The sequence below is a fragment of the Diadema antillarum genome, unplaced genomic scaffold (genome assembly GCF_040938485.1).
Source record: "Diadema antillarum isolate AM-2024a unplaced genomic scaffold, OU_Dant_1.0 seq00000345_RagTag, whole genome shotgun sequence".
Lineage (NCBI taxonomy): Eukaryota > Metazoa > Echinodermata > Echinoidea > Diadematoida > Diadematidae > Diadema > Diadema antillarum.
Window position 1 is genome coordinate 799319 of NW_027271356.1, and position 22887 is coordinate 822205.

Genomic DNA, 22887 nt, shown 5'->3' on the forward strand with positions numbered 1-22887 from the left:
CTGACGATGTCACTCATCATGTGCGATTATTGAAATGAACAGTGTGCTGCGATTGGCATGTTGTTAGCACCCAATTTAACTTTTGAAGTGATGATTCAAGGTATTACTCCATGACACTGTGTTATCACAGACTTACGTAGAGATGCAAAATTTAAAAAAAAATAGAAGGTAGATATTTTATAATCCTTCATGCAGAGAGGGAAGAGGAAGTTTGTGGTAGAGCTGTACTGTTACACCAGACCATGACCAATCTATGTGTCCATTCTGTAAAAAAAGGAAGGTCATATATAGAAACCCATAATTCTGTGTAATTTTTTGTTTCGTTTATTAGGATAAAGATAAATTGAAAGGTCATTGACCCTTATCCTCTACAGACAAAAACCAGCATATTTCACTCCAACTCTTGCAATTTTTGTCTTTTTTTTTTTTTTTTTTGCCCCGCAGCAGGTCCACCTCGCGTGGTGAAGGATGAGTTTGGCGGCGACTGTATTCAGGTGGAGCAGAACATCTCCCACCCCCCTGTCATGAGCAATGGGGGCATCCAGAACATCCAGCACCCGGCGGGGGCCCACGGACCACCCCACGGCCCGGGGCCCTCCACTGCCGGCCTGAATGAGTTTAATCGCATGCTGGCACATCAACAAGGTATAGCTGAGTGAGGGCATAGATTGCATCTGTGCAGTTGAAATGTATGATGTTCCATGCTATCATACATGGAGATAAAAGTTGAAATTAGCCATCAGTCCAAGATGTAAGATTTATTTCTTTTTCAGGTGGATTAAGCCTCCCACTGGCCCAGTTTCTTTTTTATTTGAATACTTTGTCAATATGTTGTTTTTTATTCTGTTAAACTTCTTGCCGACACAGAACTTATATTGCAGGGGCATCAGACAAAATACCTAGGGATGTAGGGTCCCACCAAATAATTTACTCCAAGAAGGCTGTAAATCAGAAGCATTAGGAGCTTCTACCATTGTAGTCATGAATCTGTCTCTAAATTTGGGACATGAACCGTGAGCAACAGATTGTGATGATAATAATGATGAGTTATTCGAACTTCTGATAATGATACTGTTTATGATCGTAGAAAGTAATGATAATGAAAATTGTAGGTACATGTGCTACTTGTAGGTGGTATGGTGGTGTTCAAACAAACTTCTTACACAACGTGACTCTGTTTCATTGCATTCCATTGTTTGGGACCATCGCTCACCGGGAGCAGTACCGGCCGTCTCCATGCCGCCCCATTCCATTGGTATGCCCTCCATGCCGGTCTCACACGCCCAGCCCTTCCAGGCCCCAGGCCCTTCCATCTCCCACTCTCACAGCCAGCCCCTGCCCGCACCCCAGGCGCCCACTCTCCCGCCCCCCTCCACAGTGGCCCCGCCCCATCCTCCGCAGGGCATCCATCCAAGTCATCCTGCTGCAGCTCAAGGTGAGCTCTCAAATGATTGAATTGTCAAAACTAAAACATGAAAAGAAAATTTTAGTCCATCATAAACTTTGTTTTGCTGATAAATATGTACCATTTTCAATTTAAATGCTTTTAGGAGTATGATATATTGTAGCTTTTGTAGCAGCAAGTCCGTGATTAGGTGTGTTCACACTTTTGCTGTGTGTTACTTGTATGTGTATGTGTTGGTTGTTTATTGTGCATATTGATAGTGTTGTTCTCTTCCTACCTCCCTGTTAATATACAATGTGTGTTTCGTATTTGTGTGTATGTTTGTGTATGTTTGTGTGTATCACACACACACACACACACACATTTGTAAATGCCCTGAAGTGTAGACCATTCCAGGAATTCCTCCCAGCTGAAAATGGAGACACACCAATCTTGGTAGTCCTTAGTTGCTGCATTAGTGCAATATTCCATGGATCATGGAGTGAAAGAAAGAGATTATTTAAAGTTCAGAACACAGCATAAACTGAAAGCTCTGAAAAGTGATAGAAAATTCCCAGCAGTTATTACATCACTCACTTTTGCAATGATGGCGTGTAATTGGTTTAAATATCGGAGGTAGGAAAGGTTCCAATGACTGCAATAGAATTCTGATGACCATTTAAGTGGTCATAGTAACTAATGGTATCTCTGGAAAAAGCCCAATGACCAAACTATAGAGGCCATAAAATGATGTCATTGACGTCATTTGTTTATCAAGACAATGCATACACTAGCTCCACATGCAGACAAAGTGGGGTTTGCTTGTGAGCCTGTGTGCTTTGTCTGTGAGCAATATAAAGGCAATAAGGTTTTGGTCATGTTTACAGTATGATATTCAGAGGTTTTCAGCATGTGTAGAATCATACATCAAATATTGACTGCTTTACCATTGTGTTCATAGTGCACATTTATTTTACTTCTTTGATTTTAAGTGACATGCCATGACACTCTGTGTTATCTAGAGGCACGGTGTATCTCTTGGAATTAACTCAGGTCAAGGATTTGCACTATTTCCCTCAAAACAGTCAATATTTGTAGATTGTGTCAGTGCAATAAAACAAAAATATATATTGCATGGCTGCATGAGTATATCAACATACTACAAATTCGAAAACTCTGTGCAGTGTTTTTTCATTGCATAATAGTTAGTCATATCATAAACTTTGTATCAGTTGAGTGTTAAGTTATTTTACCTTTGCTTGGGTTTGGATCTCCTTCTTGCATTTCATACATTAATTATCTCGAAGTCATTATTCCTCAAAATACAGTTTTGTCATGACCCTGCCTGCAAGCATATCTGTGACATTACAGTCTATCACAAACATCAAAGATGGATGAAGTCATTAGCTTTATGAGTCTGGTATTCAAGAAAAATTATACATTAAATGGGTCACTTGGAGCTAGGTGGACAAAGAGGTTCTATACAGAGGACACCGTAGTCACATACTGTATATGCTATAATATTCGCGTACATAAATTTTCGCAAATTGCCCCTGTCACACATTTTTGCGAGTGGTTAAATTCGCGATTGGGGGACCAGAGAAAATGTGAAGTGGCGAAGAAAGTGTGAATTTTCAACTCACTAGCAAATAAGAATGATACTAGTTATACACTGCATAAAAAAAAAAACTTACCAAACTCTGCTAACTGGTAAGTTAGAATTCAACATTTTTTAGGTGGTTAAGTCCATCGCGCTAGATTTCTGACGAGTGGTCCCCTTGCGATAATGGATTGGCTCTCTACAGTATTCGTAAGTAGACGCTGACGTGCTAGCCAGTACAGTATATGGTCTGTTTGGTAAGCCATGACATGGTATACTACTAGTACTGAAATTTTCGTATCATCAAGGCAAGGGATTCATTTTGGAAGGTAATATTTTCGCGTGTTGTTAAATTCGCGAATAGCTCCAGACTCGCAAAATTCGCAAAAATAAAACCCCCGCGAAATATATAGCGTATACAGTAATCAAAATGGCTATTTCATAGTCTCCACAGTGTGGCATGTATGAATGCACACTGACACAGAGAAAGTCATCACTTTCTTCTCATTTTTCAGACTCGCGTAAGATCACAGCAGAGAAAATGACAGCGGAGCATCTTTATAATTGCCTGTCAGAGGAGAGACAAACTAGGGAGAATGTATGGCCCAAAAAAAAATTGTTATGTGTAAAACACTCGATATAAGAGAGATAGAGCACTGCAGAGTTTTATCCAACATGCGGAAAGGACGGAAGGGCAGAATGTTTTAGTGATGATTAGCCATTTAACATGGCATCTTTCGAGGTACCTCAAGAACAGCTGTTGCGGTTATGTGACCGCGAAGTTGCCTTCTGTACTAATCTTCACTTTTTTTTTCACACTTTGAACATTACTAAGTCCACATTACCTTGATAGAGATGTTTGTTTCATGACTCTACCCATGATGCACCAAGGATACTGTGGTCATCCACATCCCTCACGATAAAGGAAGCCCTCTACTTTTTCATGAGAATTCAAGAGAAAAAAAAAATCCTGTTTTGGACGTGTGTGTGTGCAAAGAATGGAGGAGTACAATACAAGTTGGTGTTGAAGTCACATGATAAAATGGTTCCTCCAAGTTTACCCATAAGATGCCATGTTTTCTAATGCAGGAACATTTACACTGTACATGTCATCAACTAATCTGTTTTGTAGCAAAATTTTCCCAAATTTCAACTCAAATTTCACAATCACAGTCTTTCCCATTGATTACCTTAATGCACTTCCTCATTGAAAATTACAGCAAAACAACACCAAACCTCTCTTTAGGCTAGCTTGCACTGTAATATGATTCAATTCATACAAGATTTGTTGCTCGCACAGTATCACATTCTGTGCTTTTCATCTGATTACTATTTCCGTACTGTTCTGTACTATTTTCTGCACCTCTTTTTTCCAAAGCATTTTCTGGGTTGACAATCGGGTTCTCTATAATGTGAATTTACAGCTTTTCACTGCTGGTATTGCCCCGTTTGGGGTTGCCAGATGCACATCCTTTAAGGCCCTCAGACAGCTTGTTTTCGTTTGGAAGTCAACCCACAAGTTTGACTACAGGAAGTGGCAGGAATTCTCGTAAGACTTGGTGTGGAAAGGGTGAATCATGCACCAATGTTTTCTGGCCCAAGACAGGGCACTGTTTTTTTCTTTCTTGCCGTTAGGATTGCCCATGTGTTTTAGTGTGTATTTGTGTGTTCTGTGAACTTGACGTCTAACTGCCGTACGCTTAAGAGGATTGTCAAGAATCTTTTTCTAATAAGACAAAGCCAAGGTGTGTTTTCAAGTAGATTTTCCCCATATGTTGTCTTCCCCCACAAGTGCAGAAGCCATCCTATTTCTGAGAATCGTGACTGTGCTTTTGTTTCATGTTTGATAGTCTGGTTATCTGTGGAATATTTATCTAAAGGTTATGTTTTATCGTTTGACGGATTTGACAGTGTCATGTGGGTTGGAGGGATCAGGTTTAGGTATCATTTCTAGCAAATTGAGCTTGATGTGGCTTGCTGATCCTTGGAGTTTGTCAGTGCAAAGATTACAGTGGGTTGATATAAGAAAACATTTGTTATGTGTACCGGTATCGATCAGATGTTACTGGCTAATCTGCTAATGTGAAAGTAGATCTCCTTGTCTGCAGAGTGATTACGAGTCTAATCCCTACAAAAGTCATGATACATAATTTTGTGAATAATAAAAGTTCACTGTTCAAATACAGCTCTCCCTCCTTACCATACTTCATGGGAATTTTCAGTTTGTTTGTGTGTTTGCTGCCCTCTATTCAATGCTAGCGAGCTTTAGATCTGCAACGGGTATGCTAAGGTGACACAGCCTCCTGGGATGAACAATGCAAACAGCTACTGTAAAACATGATATATTCGCGGCACGAAATTTTTGCGAATTGGAGCCGACGCCCTTTTTCGTGGCATGAAATTTTCGCGAATTGCCACTGGCGTTCAATGCATATAGTGTACACAAGAATTTTGGCATGCATTTTAATTTTGTGAATCTTGGCGCTCGCGAAATTAAAGGGATGGTACAGTATTGGTGGAGATGACAATTGGGCTTTTAACTTTTTGCGAGATACCAAGAAAATCTTATGAAATAGTACAGAGCATGCCATTTTTAGAGGAATTCAAAGTTTATTTGATGAAAATCGGGTTTGGCATGACTGAAACATCCAAAAACAAAGTAAAGCAAAGTGATCGTAAAAAAGTGTGGGTCCCACACTTCTTAGAATTGCTCTGTTTGGGATATCTCAGCCATTTCAAAACCAATTTTCATCAAATAAACGTTGAATTCCTCATGGAATTACATGTTCTTTTTCATATTTCATAAGAGGTTTCTCTTCTCACCAAAAAATGTTAGAAACCTAAGATTAGGTCTCAACCAAAACTATACGATCCCTTTGAAATGCCCGCGAACATTCCTCGTTTTACAGTACCTCGTGCATGTGCAGAACACCATTTTTAGCATATCAAATAGCGTTGTCTTTAGTGTTTGCGTCACAGATGTAAGGCTTGCTAATATTAGATGCCACCAGTCTGTCACTCCAGTTTCTTCCAACACTTAAAAATAACAGTTATCTGTCTTATGTATCCTTCATTTTTTCATCTTTCTATATCTGTATCTATTGTTGTCTTTTTGTTTTTACCTCTCAGTATGTCTTTCTCTTTTCTTTCTTTTCCTTTTTCTACCCTTGCATCAACTTCACCTGTCTGTTTGTCTGTCTGTCTGTCTTTCTTTTTGTTGTTGTTGTTGTTCTGTTTCCATTTTCTGTTCCATGTCTGATATTTGGTCATACTCGGCAGACAAGATTGCAATGGCCACCTGTTGTTTTTCATTCCCAGGATAGTGAAGTCTTCATGACCTAGGTTCTGTCTTCACAAATAAAAAAAACAAAAAAACAACACAAAACAAAATATTAAAAAGACAGAAAGAGAGAGAAAAAAGTTTTGCTCTATTTAAGAAGGATGTAGCTCTAGATAACACCTTGTGTCATTCTACCAACAGGTGTACCGCCCCCGTCAGGACCACCTGGTCCGTCTGGCCCCCCAGGTCAGCCCGGCCCCCAGGGGCCCCCACCCCAAGGATCCCAGCCCCCCAGCCAGGCTCCACCCCCGGGCCCAACTCCCATGCCGCAGAGTTCTCAGGGACCTACCTCGCCTGTGCCAAACATGCCCCCTGCCCCTTTTCAGAGAAGTGAGTACGACGAGGCGACGTTCATTAAAGGGACTTTATTCTTTCTTCCCTCATTCCTTAGACTTTATGACATGCTATTGAATTCTCCTGTTTTTGCTATATTCTTTTTTTTTTCTTAATGCTTGGCATTTGGTTTGCAGCAGTTTTTGTTGCCATGTTAGGTTAGGCAAGCCACAGGCAAGCTTTCTTGCTGTCAAAACCTTTTGTTTTGCAGGTGTGCGGAGAGTTGGGATTTGTCAGCTACAGTGTATGTGGTGTATAGTACAGTGGTAATCTGTAGACTGACACCGCCACTTGGGCGACACATGTCAAAAGTTTTGAATATCACATCTGCTGAAGTAAAATTCAATGGGATTTGTTCACTCAAGATCTTACTACATCAGCCTGTTTGCTGATATTTTTTGCTTCAGACACCCTCACTGCTTTGGAAAATATTGGCTACTGTTGTGGTGTGGAAGTGTAAAGATGCTACCAGATCTGAGTAGACTACATTGTAGCTTGCAGTTACAATAGAAAATAAATCATAGGAGTACTTTTATGATGGACAAGTGTATGAATGTCCTGCATATATATCTTTATGCAGCAATGTTCGTATTAGCACCACTTTCTCTTTACACTGATAATTAAGGCAATAGAGAGTTATCAGCTTGGCAAAGGTAAGATTTGTGCTGGGTACATGTTGGTTTTCATGGTGATAAATCAACAAACATTTTGAAATAACAAACATTGATTTATGTTTGTGTTCATATGTATATTATATGTGATGGAATAATCTCTTACATATATGTGTATGTGAATGTGTGATCACATATTTGGTGGTATCTTCCCTTTCATTCAGTGAATAGTCCTATGAAGGATGCTCTAGTCTAATCCAACCCTGCATTAGCTCAGAGCCCAAAGCTGCCCCCTGCCTGACCGCAGACACTTCTTGGCGCAGATTGGAAAATTGCAGACTGTTAGGCAAAGATTGCCAAAGGATCCAATTAGTATGCTAGGAATGTTGCCACACTATCCTTCATTTGATTGAAGGTTTGGCCGCAAGCATCCCACGATGCGTCATGTGTGATGCGTTGTCGAGGGGGAAAAAACATTATGGAAAAAAAAAAGACACACAGATGTACACATGCTTAGAGAAGGTAATCTTTCTTCAAACAAGTCTGCCACTGTGGTCACTTTGATCAAAGAACCTAATCCGTGCTGAGTGATTTCCGTTCTGTGTTCGTCAGCAAGGGTAAATTTTCACCATGAAGCCCCGTCACATGTTCGGGAAGGTTTGGTAAATAAAGCGCTGTTGGTAAGGATCGAGTTTTCTTCAGTTTGTGAGCACATGCATAGAGGTCACAAATCTCTGTCGTTAAGCACTACTGTATTTGTCCATGATGTGTAAGCTTGTGCATGGTTGTTGCCATCTCGACTGCAGTGCGTAACTGTGCGTGCTCTCTGTGATTCTTGCCAAGGTAACTCGGACACATGGGCAGGGCCCGGCCCCAGTGGCAGCACGCTGAACTACCGGCAGAACGTGGTGAGCCAGGGGTCAAGCGGCCAGAGCACGTACCACAACTACCAGATGCAGAACGACAAAGCCAACGAGCCGCCACTTTCCACCCAACCTGGTGAGATGACTGTAGCTGAGAAAACAGAAATCACAATGGCATTGAATGATTCACTTATTGCAGTCATCACAAATTCCCTTCACCCTCTCACCCACCCCGAAAAAAAAAATGAGAGAGAGAAAAAAAATGTATATATAAACATTTTGTTTTAAATGCATGGTTGCTGGGTTGACCCCATCAAAGAATTTTCGATGATTGACGATAAACTCATTGGCATTAATTCACAAAGGTAGTTTAAATCAAATTCATAGTTTAAAGTAAGTCCACGGCCTAAAATAAGTGCAAAATAGGCGTACCTTTCACATGCATGTGTCAGGCTGCATTCATGTGCTGATGTCTATTGGCAGATGGTATGTGATCTGTTATGCACATTTACTGGGACAAAATTCACATAATCCAAGGACTAGATTTAAACTACCCATGTGAATTCTGGCCATTACATCTAGCAATAACCTCTTAAAACACTTTGGTTTTCCTCTCATAGTGTGCCTAAATGTATCTTTTGTAGAAATAACTTCTCCCATCCCATAAATATATTTGCTACATGATGATGGATCCATGTTCACAAAAAATTGTAAATTTCTGCTATGCTTTATTGTTACCATCCTCTCTATCATCTGCAACAGCTTTGTGCCACTAAACTGATTGACTGCAATGGGTTAAAATGTAAACTCAACTTCTGCTGGGCTGGACTGTCCTGATTTTCAGATTTTCACCACATCTATGCAAAGTCATGATTCTTCTAAATCCATGTCACATGTATGTACAAAAAAGAGCAAAGTATGGCCAATGTGAGAAGGTTGGAAAACATACAGTCAGCTCAGTTGTTTTGCAGGTAAACACCTATCAACATCACTTTTGTGTTAATGCACTGTTGTTTTTCACCTGCCATGGAAGAAGAGTGAAGTCATATGTTTTTGTAGTGCCTGCCACAGTGCTCAACTCAAGCACTTATGAAACCGCCTCTCTTTCTCGTTTCCTGCTAGTGACCCTTGGATGAAGTCCAGAGCAAACAAAAGGTTTGCAGGAGTTGGTAAAGTGAGGTGCTAGGTATCACGGAGACGAAACCACTTCTCAAAATAAATATTTTCGGTACAATACACTGGCATCATTTTCCAAAATATCTCCTTGTTATGTTTCTTTTTCTTTTTTTCTAACCAGTTATATCTGAATTGCCCTTTAAAGGGTCAATCATACCAGTCAGTTAGTATATCGTACTGCCATATGACCATATTGTGGAGGTGAAGGTGTTAATAGTGAGGTTAATTTGCATTCCTGTGTGTTTGTTGTTGTCGTTTTATTCATTTGCTTGTGTTTGTGTTTTCATTTTTCTGCTCAGCCCCAGAGTACTGGTGTTCCATTGCCTACTTTGAGTTGGATACCCAGGTTGGTGAAATTTTCAAGATCCAGTCCTCTTGCCCGACAGTGAAGGTCGATGGCTATGTGGACCCCTCGAGGATGGACAGGTTTTGCCTGGGACAGCTTTCCAACGTACACAGGACCGAGAGCAGTGAGAAGGCCAGGTATTCCAGTTCGAGTTTACCAGTAATGACATCTTAACCCATCGAGGATGGACTGATTTTGCTTTAACACGCATTTCCCATAGACACCTGCATATTAAAGTATTGTAGAGACTTGTCTTCAACGGGTTAACAGTGGAGGTACCTTGGTAGTTCATAAGTGAGAACACAAGAACTTCTTCCATACCAACATGCATACCAACAACTTGACTGTAATTTGAACTTGATGTGAACTGCCAAGGTCTAATGTGGTTAGAAGGGGTGTGCTTACTCTTCATGATACATATATACTTTTCTCATCGTTACAGACACCTGGCAAATACAAGGCTTTCTCTTTTATTTCTTTTTTTTTTGGCATATCACAGTGTGAACATGAGAGGTTTCAGTGCGCAAAGTGCATGCAACCTTGCAAGTGATTGAGGAAAGTGCAAAGTTTAAAGCTGCAGCTTTTAGATATGTGCAAATGGCTGCTGTTTGCGCAATGCGAGGGAATTCTCGTCAGTAAAACTAGGTTATTTCTTCCTTCTTCTTTTCTTTCTGTGTGTGTCTGTGAACCAAGTTCTTATAAAAGCCAAAACACTTGGAAGCACAGGAAAGAATGACTTGTGAATACAGGGGTCATTCATTTAATACATCCCTTTTTTGTGACTAGTTTTGTAAAATGTAAAAGAATGTAGTGAAAAAGCTGTGTTCTGGTTCATGCACAAGTTTTTTTTTCTTTTTTAATGCCTTCAGTTTTCACTGATTGACCAGAGAAGTCTGTCTACTGTCATGAATTGTGTGACAGTTTAAAAGTATTATATGTCCAGTATTTATGCCGAAAGATCAATCTAATGGTAATGGTAGTCCTCCTCTAGTTATACCTTAACCACTACTTCTCAAGCTCATTGACACGTTGTTACAAATTACTGTAATGCTCTTTATCATGGAAAAGATGATGGTGAATGTAATGGTGACACGAGATTTGCTCCTGCAACGATTGCTCTGGTCTTATTTTCTCCAAGGACTTAGGATTAGGGTTAGGGCTGTGATAGAGGTGTAGGGTTATGTTTGTGGGTAGAATTTATGCTTGGCTTAACATGCCAGATATTTCATGGGAGAAGTCGTCGCAGGAGCAAACGTCATGGAAACGAACATAACATTAGTGAAATAATGAGAAATATATTCATCTCTTTGCGTCTGTATGTGACATCAACTTAGTTTGGGATTTAATTTCCCTGTTTTGCCTCAGCTTACATTGATATCAAATAAATTATTTTGTAATGTAAGCACTCTACTCTTGGACCATTGCATTTAATGAATACTATAAAAGTGGAAATTTTCGCGGTGTTGAAATTTTTGCACATTTCGCGCAACCAGAAACTATCGCGAAAATAAAAGCATGCAAATTTTTGCTGGCCATATGTTCCTGTGCGTGATGTCTTGATTACGCGGAATTAAAAACACGCGAAACTGTTCTTACCCAGCCAAGCGCGAAAAATTAGTCGCGCGATATATCCACTTTTACAGTGACCTGGTATTATTCAGGTATCATAGAAACCGGGGTCATTTTCATATTCTTCCAACCCTGTGACAGGCTTCACATTGGGAAAGGAGTGCAGCTGGAGCTGAAAGGGGAAGGGGACGTCTGGGTCAGGTGTCAGAGTGACCACGCGGTCTTCGTCCAGAGCTACTACCTCGACAGGGAAGCCGGCAGGGCGCCCGGGGATGCTGTGCACAAGATCTATCCCACGGCATACATCAAGGTAAGGCAGCGGTGATTGGATGGATGTGTTTCAAACAATTGCAATATGTCATACAGAGTCCTGACTGGATTTTTGCATTTAACTATGAGAGATATGAGAAACTTGTGTACGCGCCTACAGAATAATTCACATACGAGAATGCTTTGTGTGCATACTTTTTGTGCATATGTTGTTGTTGTTTTCGCAGAACATATTTCTTTCTTTTTTTCATCCATGGTCCTATCATAGAAGCTGTAATGGATGAGTGTAAGTAGTTGCTTTTTTATGGAAGAATAAATGATAGTTGCCTTACCATCAAGTTTTCTGTAAAATTTTATTAGCCAAGCAGTGATTGTCCCTAGGCAAACAGGTGCGTGTAATGGTAATGTCTGTGAATGGTTCTTGTACATACCAGTAAGCAAAATGTCTGTGGCATGTGATGTACTGAACTCTGTATCATGCGCTCTGTGTCTTCTTGCCTATACAAATCAGGTGTTTGACCTGAAGCAGTGCTACGCCCAGATGAAGTCCCAAGCAGCCACAGCACAAGCTGCAGCAGCAGCGCAGGCAGCCGCTGTGGCTGGCCATGTCCCAGGGCCCTCGTCAGTTGGAGGGATAGCACCAGCAGTCCGTAAGTCCAGTGCTGCAGTGGATGATGATAAGGGAGAAAGAAAAATGCCATTCTCATTTTGCAGTTCCCCTGTGACCAATATTCTTTTTATTATCATACTGTATATGCCAAATATTTCGCGAGGTTTTTATTTTCGCGAATTTCGCGAGTCAGGTGCTATACGCGAAATTAAAGACACGCGAAAATATTGACTCTGATCCTGATGTGGACGTGATGTACGCGTGTATATTTTTCTTTTCAGTACAGGACTCCACAATCGCGAATTTAACCACTCGCGAAATCGGCGGGAATTCCTGATTCCCGAAAATTTAGACTCGCGAAATATATGGTGTATACAGTAATTATGTATTCATGTTACATGTTGTGTGTATGCCTCTGATTAAGAGTATACACACACACTTACAATTACTATACATGTATTCATCTTGTAACATTTAATTTTCAAGAAAGTAAGAATTGATATTTATAAGCATTAAAAGCATCAGGAACAAAACAATCAAACAACACCATCATAGCCTCTTCCATTATTCCTCAAGTAGGGTTCTATCAGTCTAAATTGGTTTTACCCACCGTTTATGTTTGCTTGGAATTATAACCATGTGCTGTGTAAAGATCTATTCCAGTGTGTACATTGACGCCGTCATGTTATCTCACACATTGCCTCTTTTTTTGCCACGCCGTCCTCCCATCCACTTCACATGCAGGTTACTCTGCGGCAGCGGGCATCGGAGTCGACGACCTCCGGAGGCTGTGCATCTTGCGGATGAGCTTCGTGAAGGGGTGGGGCCCGGACTACCCCCGGCAGAGCATCAAGGAGACGCCGTGCTGGATCGAGATCCACCTGCACCGTGCCCTCCAGCTCCTGGACGAGGTGCTCCACACTATGCCCCTCATGGAGCCACACCCAATAGACTGAAGGAAAGAAGGGGAGTGAGGATGTTGTTGTTGGTGGTGGAAGAGGACTGATGGGGGTTGGATGGGGTAGGGGGTACAGGTTCAACCCCCCTTCCCCTCCTTACCCAGCTCCTAACAATAAAGATGTGATGTGGACTCCTGAAAGAAAGAGGCTTCACCCCCGTGCACCACATTGCACTGTGCACCACGCATACGGACGATTTCTCCAGGCCAAGCTAAATTTGGAGTGATGCTAAGTGGACAGGAAATGCATTGTGTTTTGTAAAAGTTTTTTATTGTTATTGTTAATTGACCTGTGCAGCCAACCACAGCGGAGGACAAGAGTGAAGACCCAGGACCGCCTTGGAGTCTGCTAACATACTGACGAGCTCCCGGCTAATCGTGTGCTGGGGTCTCGTGAGAGAAGCTCCAGGCAGCTTGTCACTGCAGTATATCGATTCGCGACATAAAACTATGACGTGATATTGAAAGTTACATTATTCGAGAGCAGTACGTGGCTCACTTGTGGACGAATGAAGACATTTTTGAAAACGGCAGGTTCATTGATTTGTAACGCATCAGCAACACTCTATATAATCATAAAGTCAAATGGCGTTCTGCTTTCACGTAATTCAGACGCACCGCTCGCTGTCTCACTGAAGCATTGGTTCATGCATTCTTTGTGAAACGGAGATAATTGACGAGGATCATTATTATGTGCCAAGTGATAGTCTCTGTCAGCGTTTACTCTTCCAACATATTCCCCCGGGCTAATAAAATTTGTCGCCTCTTATCAATTCTGCTTGTCTGTGGACTGATGTAACTTAACCACTGGCATCAGGACAGGCATTGTTTCTTTCATCTTCATGTGGTCACAGCCGTGGGAAGACCTATAGCGTGTAAAGAATGAATTTCACTCATCTGTACAGCACAAACATTTTCTTAAACAACTGCCATCAAGTAAAAAATATTTCTGTCTCAGCATATATTCAGTTGATGATATGTTTAACAAACCATGTGGTGGTTTTTGTTGTTGTTGATGTGTGTAAGTTTCATATCAGCAAAGCAATAGTTCCCACAATCAAAGTTATCACTTGCTTACCCTGTACTGAGAACCCAACCAAGTTTTGACAATGTTTTGTGATAGTGGGGGGGGGGGGGGGGGGGGGTAGGGAGATATCTGAAAGAAGAAAGCATTGTTTTATGAACTTCAAATGTAATATGCATAAGTAGCATTATGTATGTCGGGAGTTGAAGGATAACATGCCAAAGAAAAGTGAAAGTACATTGTGTGTCAACCAATAAAACTTGTAAAACAAAGCAGGGGGTAGCATTTCTGTTAGCCTGTATAGCATACCAGCATACTTTTGGTACTGCAATCATTTCTGGTAGGAGACAGCTTGATTTGATAAGTTTTGATTGCACCAATTTTTATTTGATATTTTTGCATTAGGACTTGCAAAATTTATTATAAATTTGCACAAAGTTTCAAAGAGCATGAACATTACAATTAAGATACCAACGCTTGCATGCTCCCAGTGCGATGATTTCGGTCTAGCAATCTTTATAGTCCGAAAATGTCGTATCATAAAGTCTTTTCTTGGAAATGCCATTAAGTAGTGGTATGCTAAATTTCACTATGTATGTCATGGTGTTTCCTCCCACCACCGCCCCCCACCCCACCACACATACACATACAACTCACCACTGCTTCGACTTCAAGTCTTAAATTCACTTTTAAATTCAAGTTCTTGATGTAAAAATGAGGGCAAAAGTTATGCGGGTAAAGTGCAGCATTTTTATTTATCTCTCCTAGTTGTTCTCTGTTACCTCCCCCAAGTAAAATGAAGAAATATTGAAAGATACTCCTGAAGAATAAACAGCTCAATATTTTTCAGTGATTGCAATGACAATACCGGGTTTCATCAAATATCTTTCAACAATGATTTCTCAAGGTCACATGTAGAGTTGATCACTGAAATCCAGGGTGTTGACGTGGTAACCAATTGAGTGTGAGAGCAAGAATCATGTAAGGTTAATTATGATCGTACTTCCATGTTGTTACCGGTTTTCCACTTGAAACGAAGGCTGATATTGGAGTTATTCCACTTAGTCATAATTTGCCAACGTAAAGCAATGATGGGATGATTGGATATTGAACATTTGGTAAATGAAGGTGTGCAGAAGGTTTGTTTCAAATGATATCAACTGATGGCACTCGTATAAAGAGGAATAAAGAAGATTACCTTTTTGAAAGGCTTAAATTGATAATGGTGTTGATATGATATGACATGATATTGCAATTCGAAATTTCAAATATACATTTTTTGTACGCTGAGGCAAATCTCAGACTTTCTCATTATTCACCATTCATTGTCAATCAGTCTATCGATTCATTCAATGATTCTACTGTCGTAACAAGTGTGGTGTTGTTCAGATATAGTTTTCTCGGTCATTGGGTCTCTATTGTAACTAAAATAAGCTCACATTCAATACACAAAATCCCTTTGTGTGCCCAGTGCATAAGCGCAGATGATCGTGATTAAGATTATTTCACAAGCTGTGACGGTAAGGGGAAGATTTACCCTTTCATAACAGCAGTGACATGTCGTGAAGTGTCTATTACCTAACTTTACCAGCCGATGTCAAATGTATCACCCCATGTCTGAAGATGGCATTATGTGGAAGTAGGCAGTGACAAATCTTTTAATGTAAGACCTCAATAGTAATCTAATGGTGCGCTCTGTTAGATTTCTGTCGCATGTCAAGACGACTCAGTTGCAGTTGTCGGTCGGAGCGGATTTCATCTACAATAATGATAATCTTTAAAGAATGAATGAATGGGCGCCGATCAAAAATCTTCAGCGAATCTACACCGGTCTTCCACTGTTTGTTTCGTATGATTTTGTGATTGTGGTCATTCGTTCGCGTCATTTGACGGGATGTTTTTTGAGTGATGTCATAAAAGCATTGCTTTTCTTGTGTTTTACGATGCCAAAGGAATGAGGTGTGAACACACTTTACTGTTTATTGCTTTACCTGCCATTGCACAGACAAGCCGGTGACTGGAGCTATTGGTGTGTGTAGTGGAATGATAAAGTTTGACTCTAACATACGGGGGTAAATAATGAATAGCAACAAGGTCACACTTGTAGGAAATTTATTCTGGGTCACACATCAGCTCTTTTACTTGTTAACCCGTTGAAGACTAGTTCCGAGTATACTCAGGCAGATGTCTGTGGAAAATGTGTGTTATAGCAAAATCAGTTCGTCGTCAGTGGGTTAAGGTAGACACTGGTTTTCGTTGTTTCTGTTTTTTCCACGTCCCATGATTTCATCCACCTTTTGTCTGAAGATGAAAACCTCAATCTGGATAGCATAAGTCCAAACTTGTCAAAACTGTTAATGAATTCAGCACTGAGAAGTGGCAGTCCAACTCCCTGAGTTTCCTTTACTTTCATCGGGTTGCTTAAACCCCACAACATAAGGAAAAATGGTGGGTGTGGGGAATGGACACAGATGACCATTATCATGTATCAGTGATGGACCTTCCCACAATTCTTGGCACAAAACAGGCTGAGAAAAGATACTGCCCTCGCCTGTAAGAAAGAGTGAATGTGTTGGTCAGCCTTCTAGTTAGTCTTGTCATAATTTTCAGTCTTTTCTATTCTCTCTCTTTTTTTCTTTTTTTTTGGACAAAGCTGTGTGTTTTTTGCGCATTTTCATTGTTGGCTACAGCAACTTGCCTGAGGGCAAACTTCACATTTCTGCTCATAAAAAAAGACGTATTACTCTTGCAGTTGCAGTGGTTCTTTTGTTCTTGTGTTGTTTCTTATGCAATGCATATAATTCAAAATGCTCCTTAAAACAATGCCTTGAATGTATACACACATTTACCTGCTTTTTAGCTCACCTGAGCCAAAGGCTCAAGTGAGCTATTGCGATCGCCCTTCGTCCGGCGTCCGTCGTGCGTCGTGCGTCGTGCGTCGTCCGTCGTCCGTCGTCCGTCGTGCGTCGTCCGTCGTGCGTCGTGCGTAAACTTTTTACATTTTCATCTTCTTCTTGAAAACCCCAAGACCGATTTTCATCAAACTTGGCAGGTAGCATCCCTAGGGGGTTAGGAACTCAATTTGTTAAAATGGGCACCATGCCCCACCCAGGGGGCCCCCAGGGGGGCCCAAACCCCCCAAAATTAAGGAATCTGTAAAAATCTTCTTCTCTAGAACCAGAAGTGATAGAGCTAAGTTAATAATATGAGTTAGTACATTGATGACTGTAGTTTCAAGTTTGTTCATGGCAGAATCAGGGGTGCCCCCCTTGGGACCCAGGGGAGGGGGGTGGGGAAGGGTTCTAATGGGGCCTAAATTGTACATTTTCATCTTCTTCTTGAGAACTCCATGACCCATTTTCACCAAACTTGGCAGGTAGCATCCCTAGGGGGTTAGGAACTCCATTTGTTAAAATGGGCACCATGCCCCACCCAGGGGGCCCCCAGGGGGCCCAAACCCCCCAAAATTAAGGAATCCGCAAAAATCTTCTTCTCTAGAACCAGAAGTGATAGAGCTAGGTTAATACTATGAGTTAGCACATTGATGACTGTAGTTTCAAGTTTGTTCATGGCAGAATCAGGGGTGCCCCCCTTTGGACCCAGGGGGGGGGGGGGGGGGGGGTGGGGGTGAGGAGGGGTCCTAATGGGGCCTAAATTGTACATTTTTATCTTCTTCTTGAGAACCCCATGACCCATTTTCCCCAAACTTGGCAGGTAGCATCCCTAGGGGGGTTAGGATCTCAATTTGTTAAAATGGGCACCATGCCCCGCCCAGGGGGCCCCCAGGGGGCCCAAACCCCCCAAATGAAGGAATCTTTAAAAATCTTCTCTAGAATCAGAAGTTATAGAGCTGAGATAATACTATGAGTGAGTACAGTAATGACTGTAGTTTCAAGTTTGTTCATAGGAGATCCAGGGGTGCCCCTCTTGGGGGTGGGGGGGGGGGGGGGTGGTTGGAAGGGTCCAAATGGAGGCCTGAATTGTACATTTTCATCTTCTTCCTGAAAACCTCATGATGGATTTTTGTCAAACTTGGCAGGTAGCATCCCTAGGTGGTCAGGATCTCAATTTATCAAACTGGGCACCATGCCCCACCCAGAGGGCCGCAGGGGGCCCCAATTCCCCCAAATTAAGGAATCTTGAAAAAATTGGGCCCTTATTGTACATTTTCATCTTCCACTTGAGAATGCCTCGTCAAATTTTGGTAGAGCTGTGAATAATTTAGATTAGTGACTGCGTGAAAGGTGAACTTGCGATACTCAGGTGAGCGCTAGACCCGCGGGTCTCTTGTTTTTTCATACTGCCATTCATCTGTTCATTGATGATTTTGTGTATCATATATCATTCTTTGCCAGTGCTGACTTCATGTTGTATCTACTCTTCATACTTTGTCTTGGCTTTCATTCTGGAACACATAGTCACTATCTTCTTATTTGATTCATCTCTTGGGGGGGGGGGGGGGGGGGGATGGTCGTAGTCACACAACTCTTGATGGACACACACATACACACACACTCTTTCTGGTACAAGACTTCTAATGGGGAAATGACTGTTTGCTCAAGGCAACTAGGCATAGTCCATTATTAATTTCTGAGGGTTTTTTTGAATGATAATTTGAATAATTGAAGTGGGAACCATCAAATTTTATATCTCAAATAATTAAGTTTAGTTCATGAAAAATCAGGTTTTATGTAGCGATGGATGCATACACCGCAATCAAAGATATGTAAAAATTTCAGTTTCCCCATTTGAATAGTGTGAAGTACTATTGCTTACACACAGGCACTAAATATGCAGAACGGGCAGATGCATTATATATTGATGAGGTATGGTACTGGTACCCCTAGGGCCTTCCGAGTGCATCGTTTCATTTAGCTACTCTGGACAAACGGACATACTATATGCCCAATGTGAAGTGTATCCTCGGTTGCCCAGTGCGATACTAACCAATGTCCCTGATTGAAGCTGTTCACAAGAACACACACACAAACAAACACTTACCATCAAAACATTCCAGTCACTTTTGTCATGCGTCATGTGACATAGCAACATGTGTCGACACACCTAGAGTAAAAGCCTGTGTGGTTAGGGTGCAAATGTGACAAGAGGTGTCAGAAATCAGTTGTAAAATAAGTTATTTAAAAAATTTTTCGAATATCAGGATCATATGATTTTATTTTGGTCGGTCATCAAGTTTAAATCGTGTGCATTTTAAAAATCCACCATTACATTCATCCATAGAAAGTCATTAATTGTGAGAAAAATACTAAGTTTCTCCTGTGGGCCATGGGTTCTTAAAATGTCAGAATCTGAAACAGATGTGGCATATGAGCCTTGGTATTCAATACTACAGTGAAAAAGGTCATGTGCAGTAGAGGTTTATTCCACACCGTGTGATTTCCTTTAGATTTGGCACAGATCTTTGGAGGGAGGGGGGCATGCATGGTCAAGGTAGGTAACTTTTGTTCTGGCATGTACAGAAGTACAATATGTCGGTACTGGTAATTTTTGTGTTGCAAAAAAGAAAAAAAAAAATAACTTCTCAATTACAGTCCTTGTGACAAATATCATCACATTCAAAAAAATATTGGGGCACAACAGTGAGATTAAACAGAAATGCTATGTTGCAGACATGAATGAGTGAGAAGAAATCTCTTATGTCATTGAAAATAGTGAAAATGTTGCAATTAGAATTAGTTCTCTCTTTTCAAAGATTTTGTAGCAAAAAGAAAAACAAAAACAAAAGAATTAGAAGGATGTGAATTCTTTGGTCCTAAACTTTAATTTCGTAAATGGACTTTCGTGGAGTCCAGGGCGTTAAGGGGTTGCTACCTGGGCCAAACTTGGTGACAGCGGTGTCAACTTGCAATTACACAGTGTATTTGATGCATCCTGCTTCATATTTATATGATGTGATAATTCCCCCTCTCTATATGTTGTTTTCTTTGACAACACAACTTACCGCTCATCAGAAATATCTGTACCAAAAAGATTTTGTAAAATCACCCACACCACACAATAGTCCTTGCGTACAACTCCATCCACATGAAATATATTTGTAAAGAGAAGCAATTGTACCTTTATACATATTACCGTACTGTAAATATAGGTATGCGACAATTTGTGTCATGTTAAATGATAACATGTTTTTTAGAGTCATGTTTGGTGTAGTGTCTGTTTTTCCTAACTGGTTGGCAGTTTTTTGTATTTTATTTTTGATTTTTCAAAAAAAAAAAAGGTTACAAATAACTGAAAAGTTGGAAAGTCGACTTGTTATACTGCATCAGTTGTTTGCAACCTGGAACATACAGAACAGTGCTGCCTCTTGACTTAGTGTTTTATAAAGCAATCATGTTATGTAATTATGCACATTTGGGGTGTACAATCTATTATGTATTGTGGTATATTCCATTCTCTCTTTCTCTCTCTCTCTCTCTTTCTCTAGCTTTATTCTGTACATGTTTTATAGTGTAATGTTTGACCAGTGCACATTAAATTCATGAGTTGCCCATGAATGAAATTTGTGTTAATGGTATGTTGTTCAGCTTGTCCATTGAGATTTTTTTAACAAGTGATTATTAGTAAATCGGGGGGGGGGGGGGGGGGGGGGGGGGGGGGTATAGACAGGCTACAAGTTTCATGATTTGCACGGTTGCAAGAAACTTGCAACTATTGTCACTGGCCAATCAAAATCATTGTTCATGCGAGGGCAGACCCTGCAATACAAGCAATTACTTGCAATGATAACTTTCTTGCAACACCCCATTAGAATTATAATGCCGTGTTTTTAGTCAGTGGTGAGGAGCTCACACACCAAATTATTGTCATAATCAAGCAGTTATAAAGGTATGGTACAATTTTGGTTGAGATGGGGCTTCAGGTTTCCATGTTTTTGATGATGATTTTTTGAGATAATTAAAAAGTCTCATGAAATATGGAAGAGCGTATAATTCTGAGAGGAATTCAAAGTTTATTTGATGAAAATTGGTTTTGAAATGGTTGAGATATCCAAAACAACCAACCCACCTTTCATTAGGATCACTTTGTTTTACTTTGTTTTTGGATACCTCGGCCATTTCAAAACTGATTTCATCAAATAAACTTTGAATTCCTCTTTATAGAATTGTATGCTCTTTAGCATTTCATGAAGTGATTTCTAAGTACAATGTATCTCACAAAAAGTTAAAAGCTGAATCCTCACCTCAAGCAATACCATATTATCCCTTAAAGGGGTGGTATAGTTTTGGTTGAGATGGGGGCTTTAAGTTTTTTTCTCTTTTTGTGAGATAATGAGGAACCTCTTATGAAATACGAAAGAGCATGTAATTCTAAGAGGGATTCAAAGTTTATTTGATGAAAATTGTTTTTTTACATGGTTGAAATATCCATAACAAAGTAAAACAAAGCGATCCTAATAAAAGGTGGGTCCCACCTTTTCCGGCAGTAGGATTGCTTTGTTTTACTTTGTATGGGATATTTAGGCCATTTCAAAACCGATTTTTCATCAAATAAACTTTAAATTCCTCTTAGACTTGTACGCTCTGTAACATTTCATTACTGGTTTCTTCATATCTCTTAAAAAGGTATATGTAAAAGCTCATCCTCATTTCAACCAATACTGTACTATCCCTTTAAACTATTATGGGGGGGGGGGGGGGGGGGGTGCTGCTGAATTATCAACCAGAAACAGTTTTCATAGGACATTTTTTTTAAGCAACCAATGGGAGCATTGCAAGGCGATCTTATCATTCCCTCTTATAATTTGCATACATGTAGCTGTGACCATTATCACTGCTTGGCAAAAAAAAAAAAGTATACCTAAATCCCAGAACTTTCTTGCTGCAATGAAACACTCACCATTCCGTAAGATGTGATGTTACTCTTTCCCCTTTTTACAGCCACTTTGGAAAATCAAATGCAGTGCACTTACTTTAACTAACTTGAAACAAGGCTCTTACAACTTTTCAACATACACACATTTCACAAATACACGTGTAAAAATTCCTTTGACTTGCATTGTATTATCAATATATTTTATCATATTTTTTTTTGTTTTAATTCACCAAATAGATATACAGTGGTATCATGAACGTACTCACACAAAAAGTATGACCAACCCCACATCATCGCAATCTTCAAGGCAAGAAAACAGGCAAACTTGTCACCTATGTTCTATGGGATCTACAGTTGGTCAAGATATGACATACCATGGCATACAGACAAAAATAATACAAATAAACAGAAATTGGATCCAACCAGACTTTGTATGTGAAAGGCAAGAGTCCCAACTGTGAAAGCTCTCCCCAACAGACAACATTTAGTACCAGAATTGCACATTTGTTTTACTTCAAATTTTTCTGTTAATCAGGATATGAGGAATCAAACAGAGAACAAAACACATTTTGTTCTTTACCGAGATTTTTTCTTTTGAGTTCTGCAGCAGATCATTCACCCTTCACCCTTCAGTAAAGTTATTATTGAATAGATGCAGGAATAAGAAGCAGCAAACAAACAGAAGAAAACTTGGGGAACCGGAACATCAGAAAAAAAGTTTTCCTTTCTCTCAACTCATTATGTGCTCCGAAATGGTGGTCCTTTCTAGATAGTCTTTTGAGTGTCACATAGCTTGCATAGCATCTTGCACTGGTTCATTTTTGTTTCATGCAGAGCAGTAGTTATGTCCGGCTTTAAATCATTAAGACAAATTTTCTTCCATGATAGTCCAGGATACATGAAAAAAGATCCCTCATCCCGGGAAAAAAAGATGAAGGATTTACTTGCACAATATCAGGAGAAATTACAT

The 22887-nt window shown here is 40.3% G+C and overlaps 1 protein-coding gene across 1 annotated transcript in view; it reads left to right on the forward strand.

Annotated features, from left to right (window-relative positions):
* The window catches only part of LOC139730967 (mothers against decapentaplegic homolog 4-like), a 51667-nt gene extending 37478 nt beyond the window's left edge, over window positions 1-14189 (forward strand). The window contains exons 5-12 of the mRNA XM_071641847.1: window positions 445-645; window positions 1220-1435; window positions 6466-6654; window positions 8112-8267; window positions 9607-9790; window positions 11364-11532; window positions 12004-12142; window positions 12847-14189. Coding sequence (XP_071497948.1) covers window positions 445-645; window positions 1220-1435; window positions 6466-6654; window positions 8112-8267; window positions 9607-9790; window positions 11364-11532; window positions 12004-12142; window positions 12847-13058 — 1466 coding nt within the window. The 3' untranslated portion in view covers window positions 13059-14189. The remainder of the gene's footprint in view (window positions 1-444; window positions 646-1219; window positions 1436-6465; window positions 6655-8111; window positions 8268-9606; window positions 9791-11363; window positions 11533-12003; window positions 12143-12846) is intronic.
* Window positions 14190-22887: the final 8698 nt, after the last annotated feature.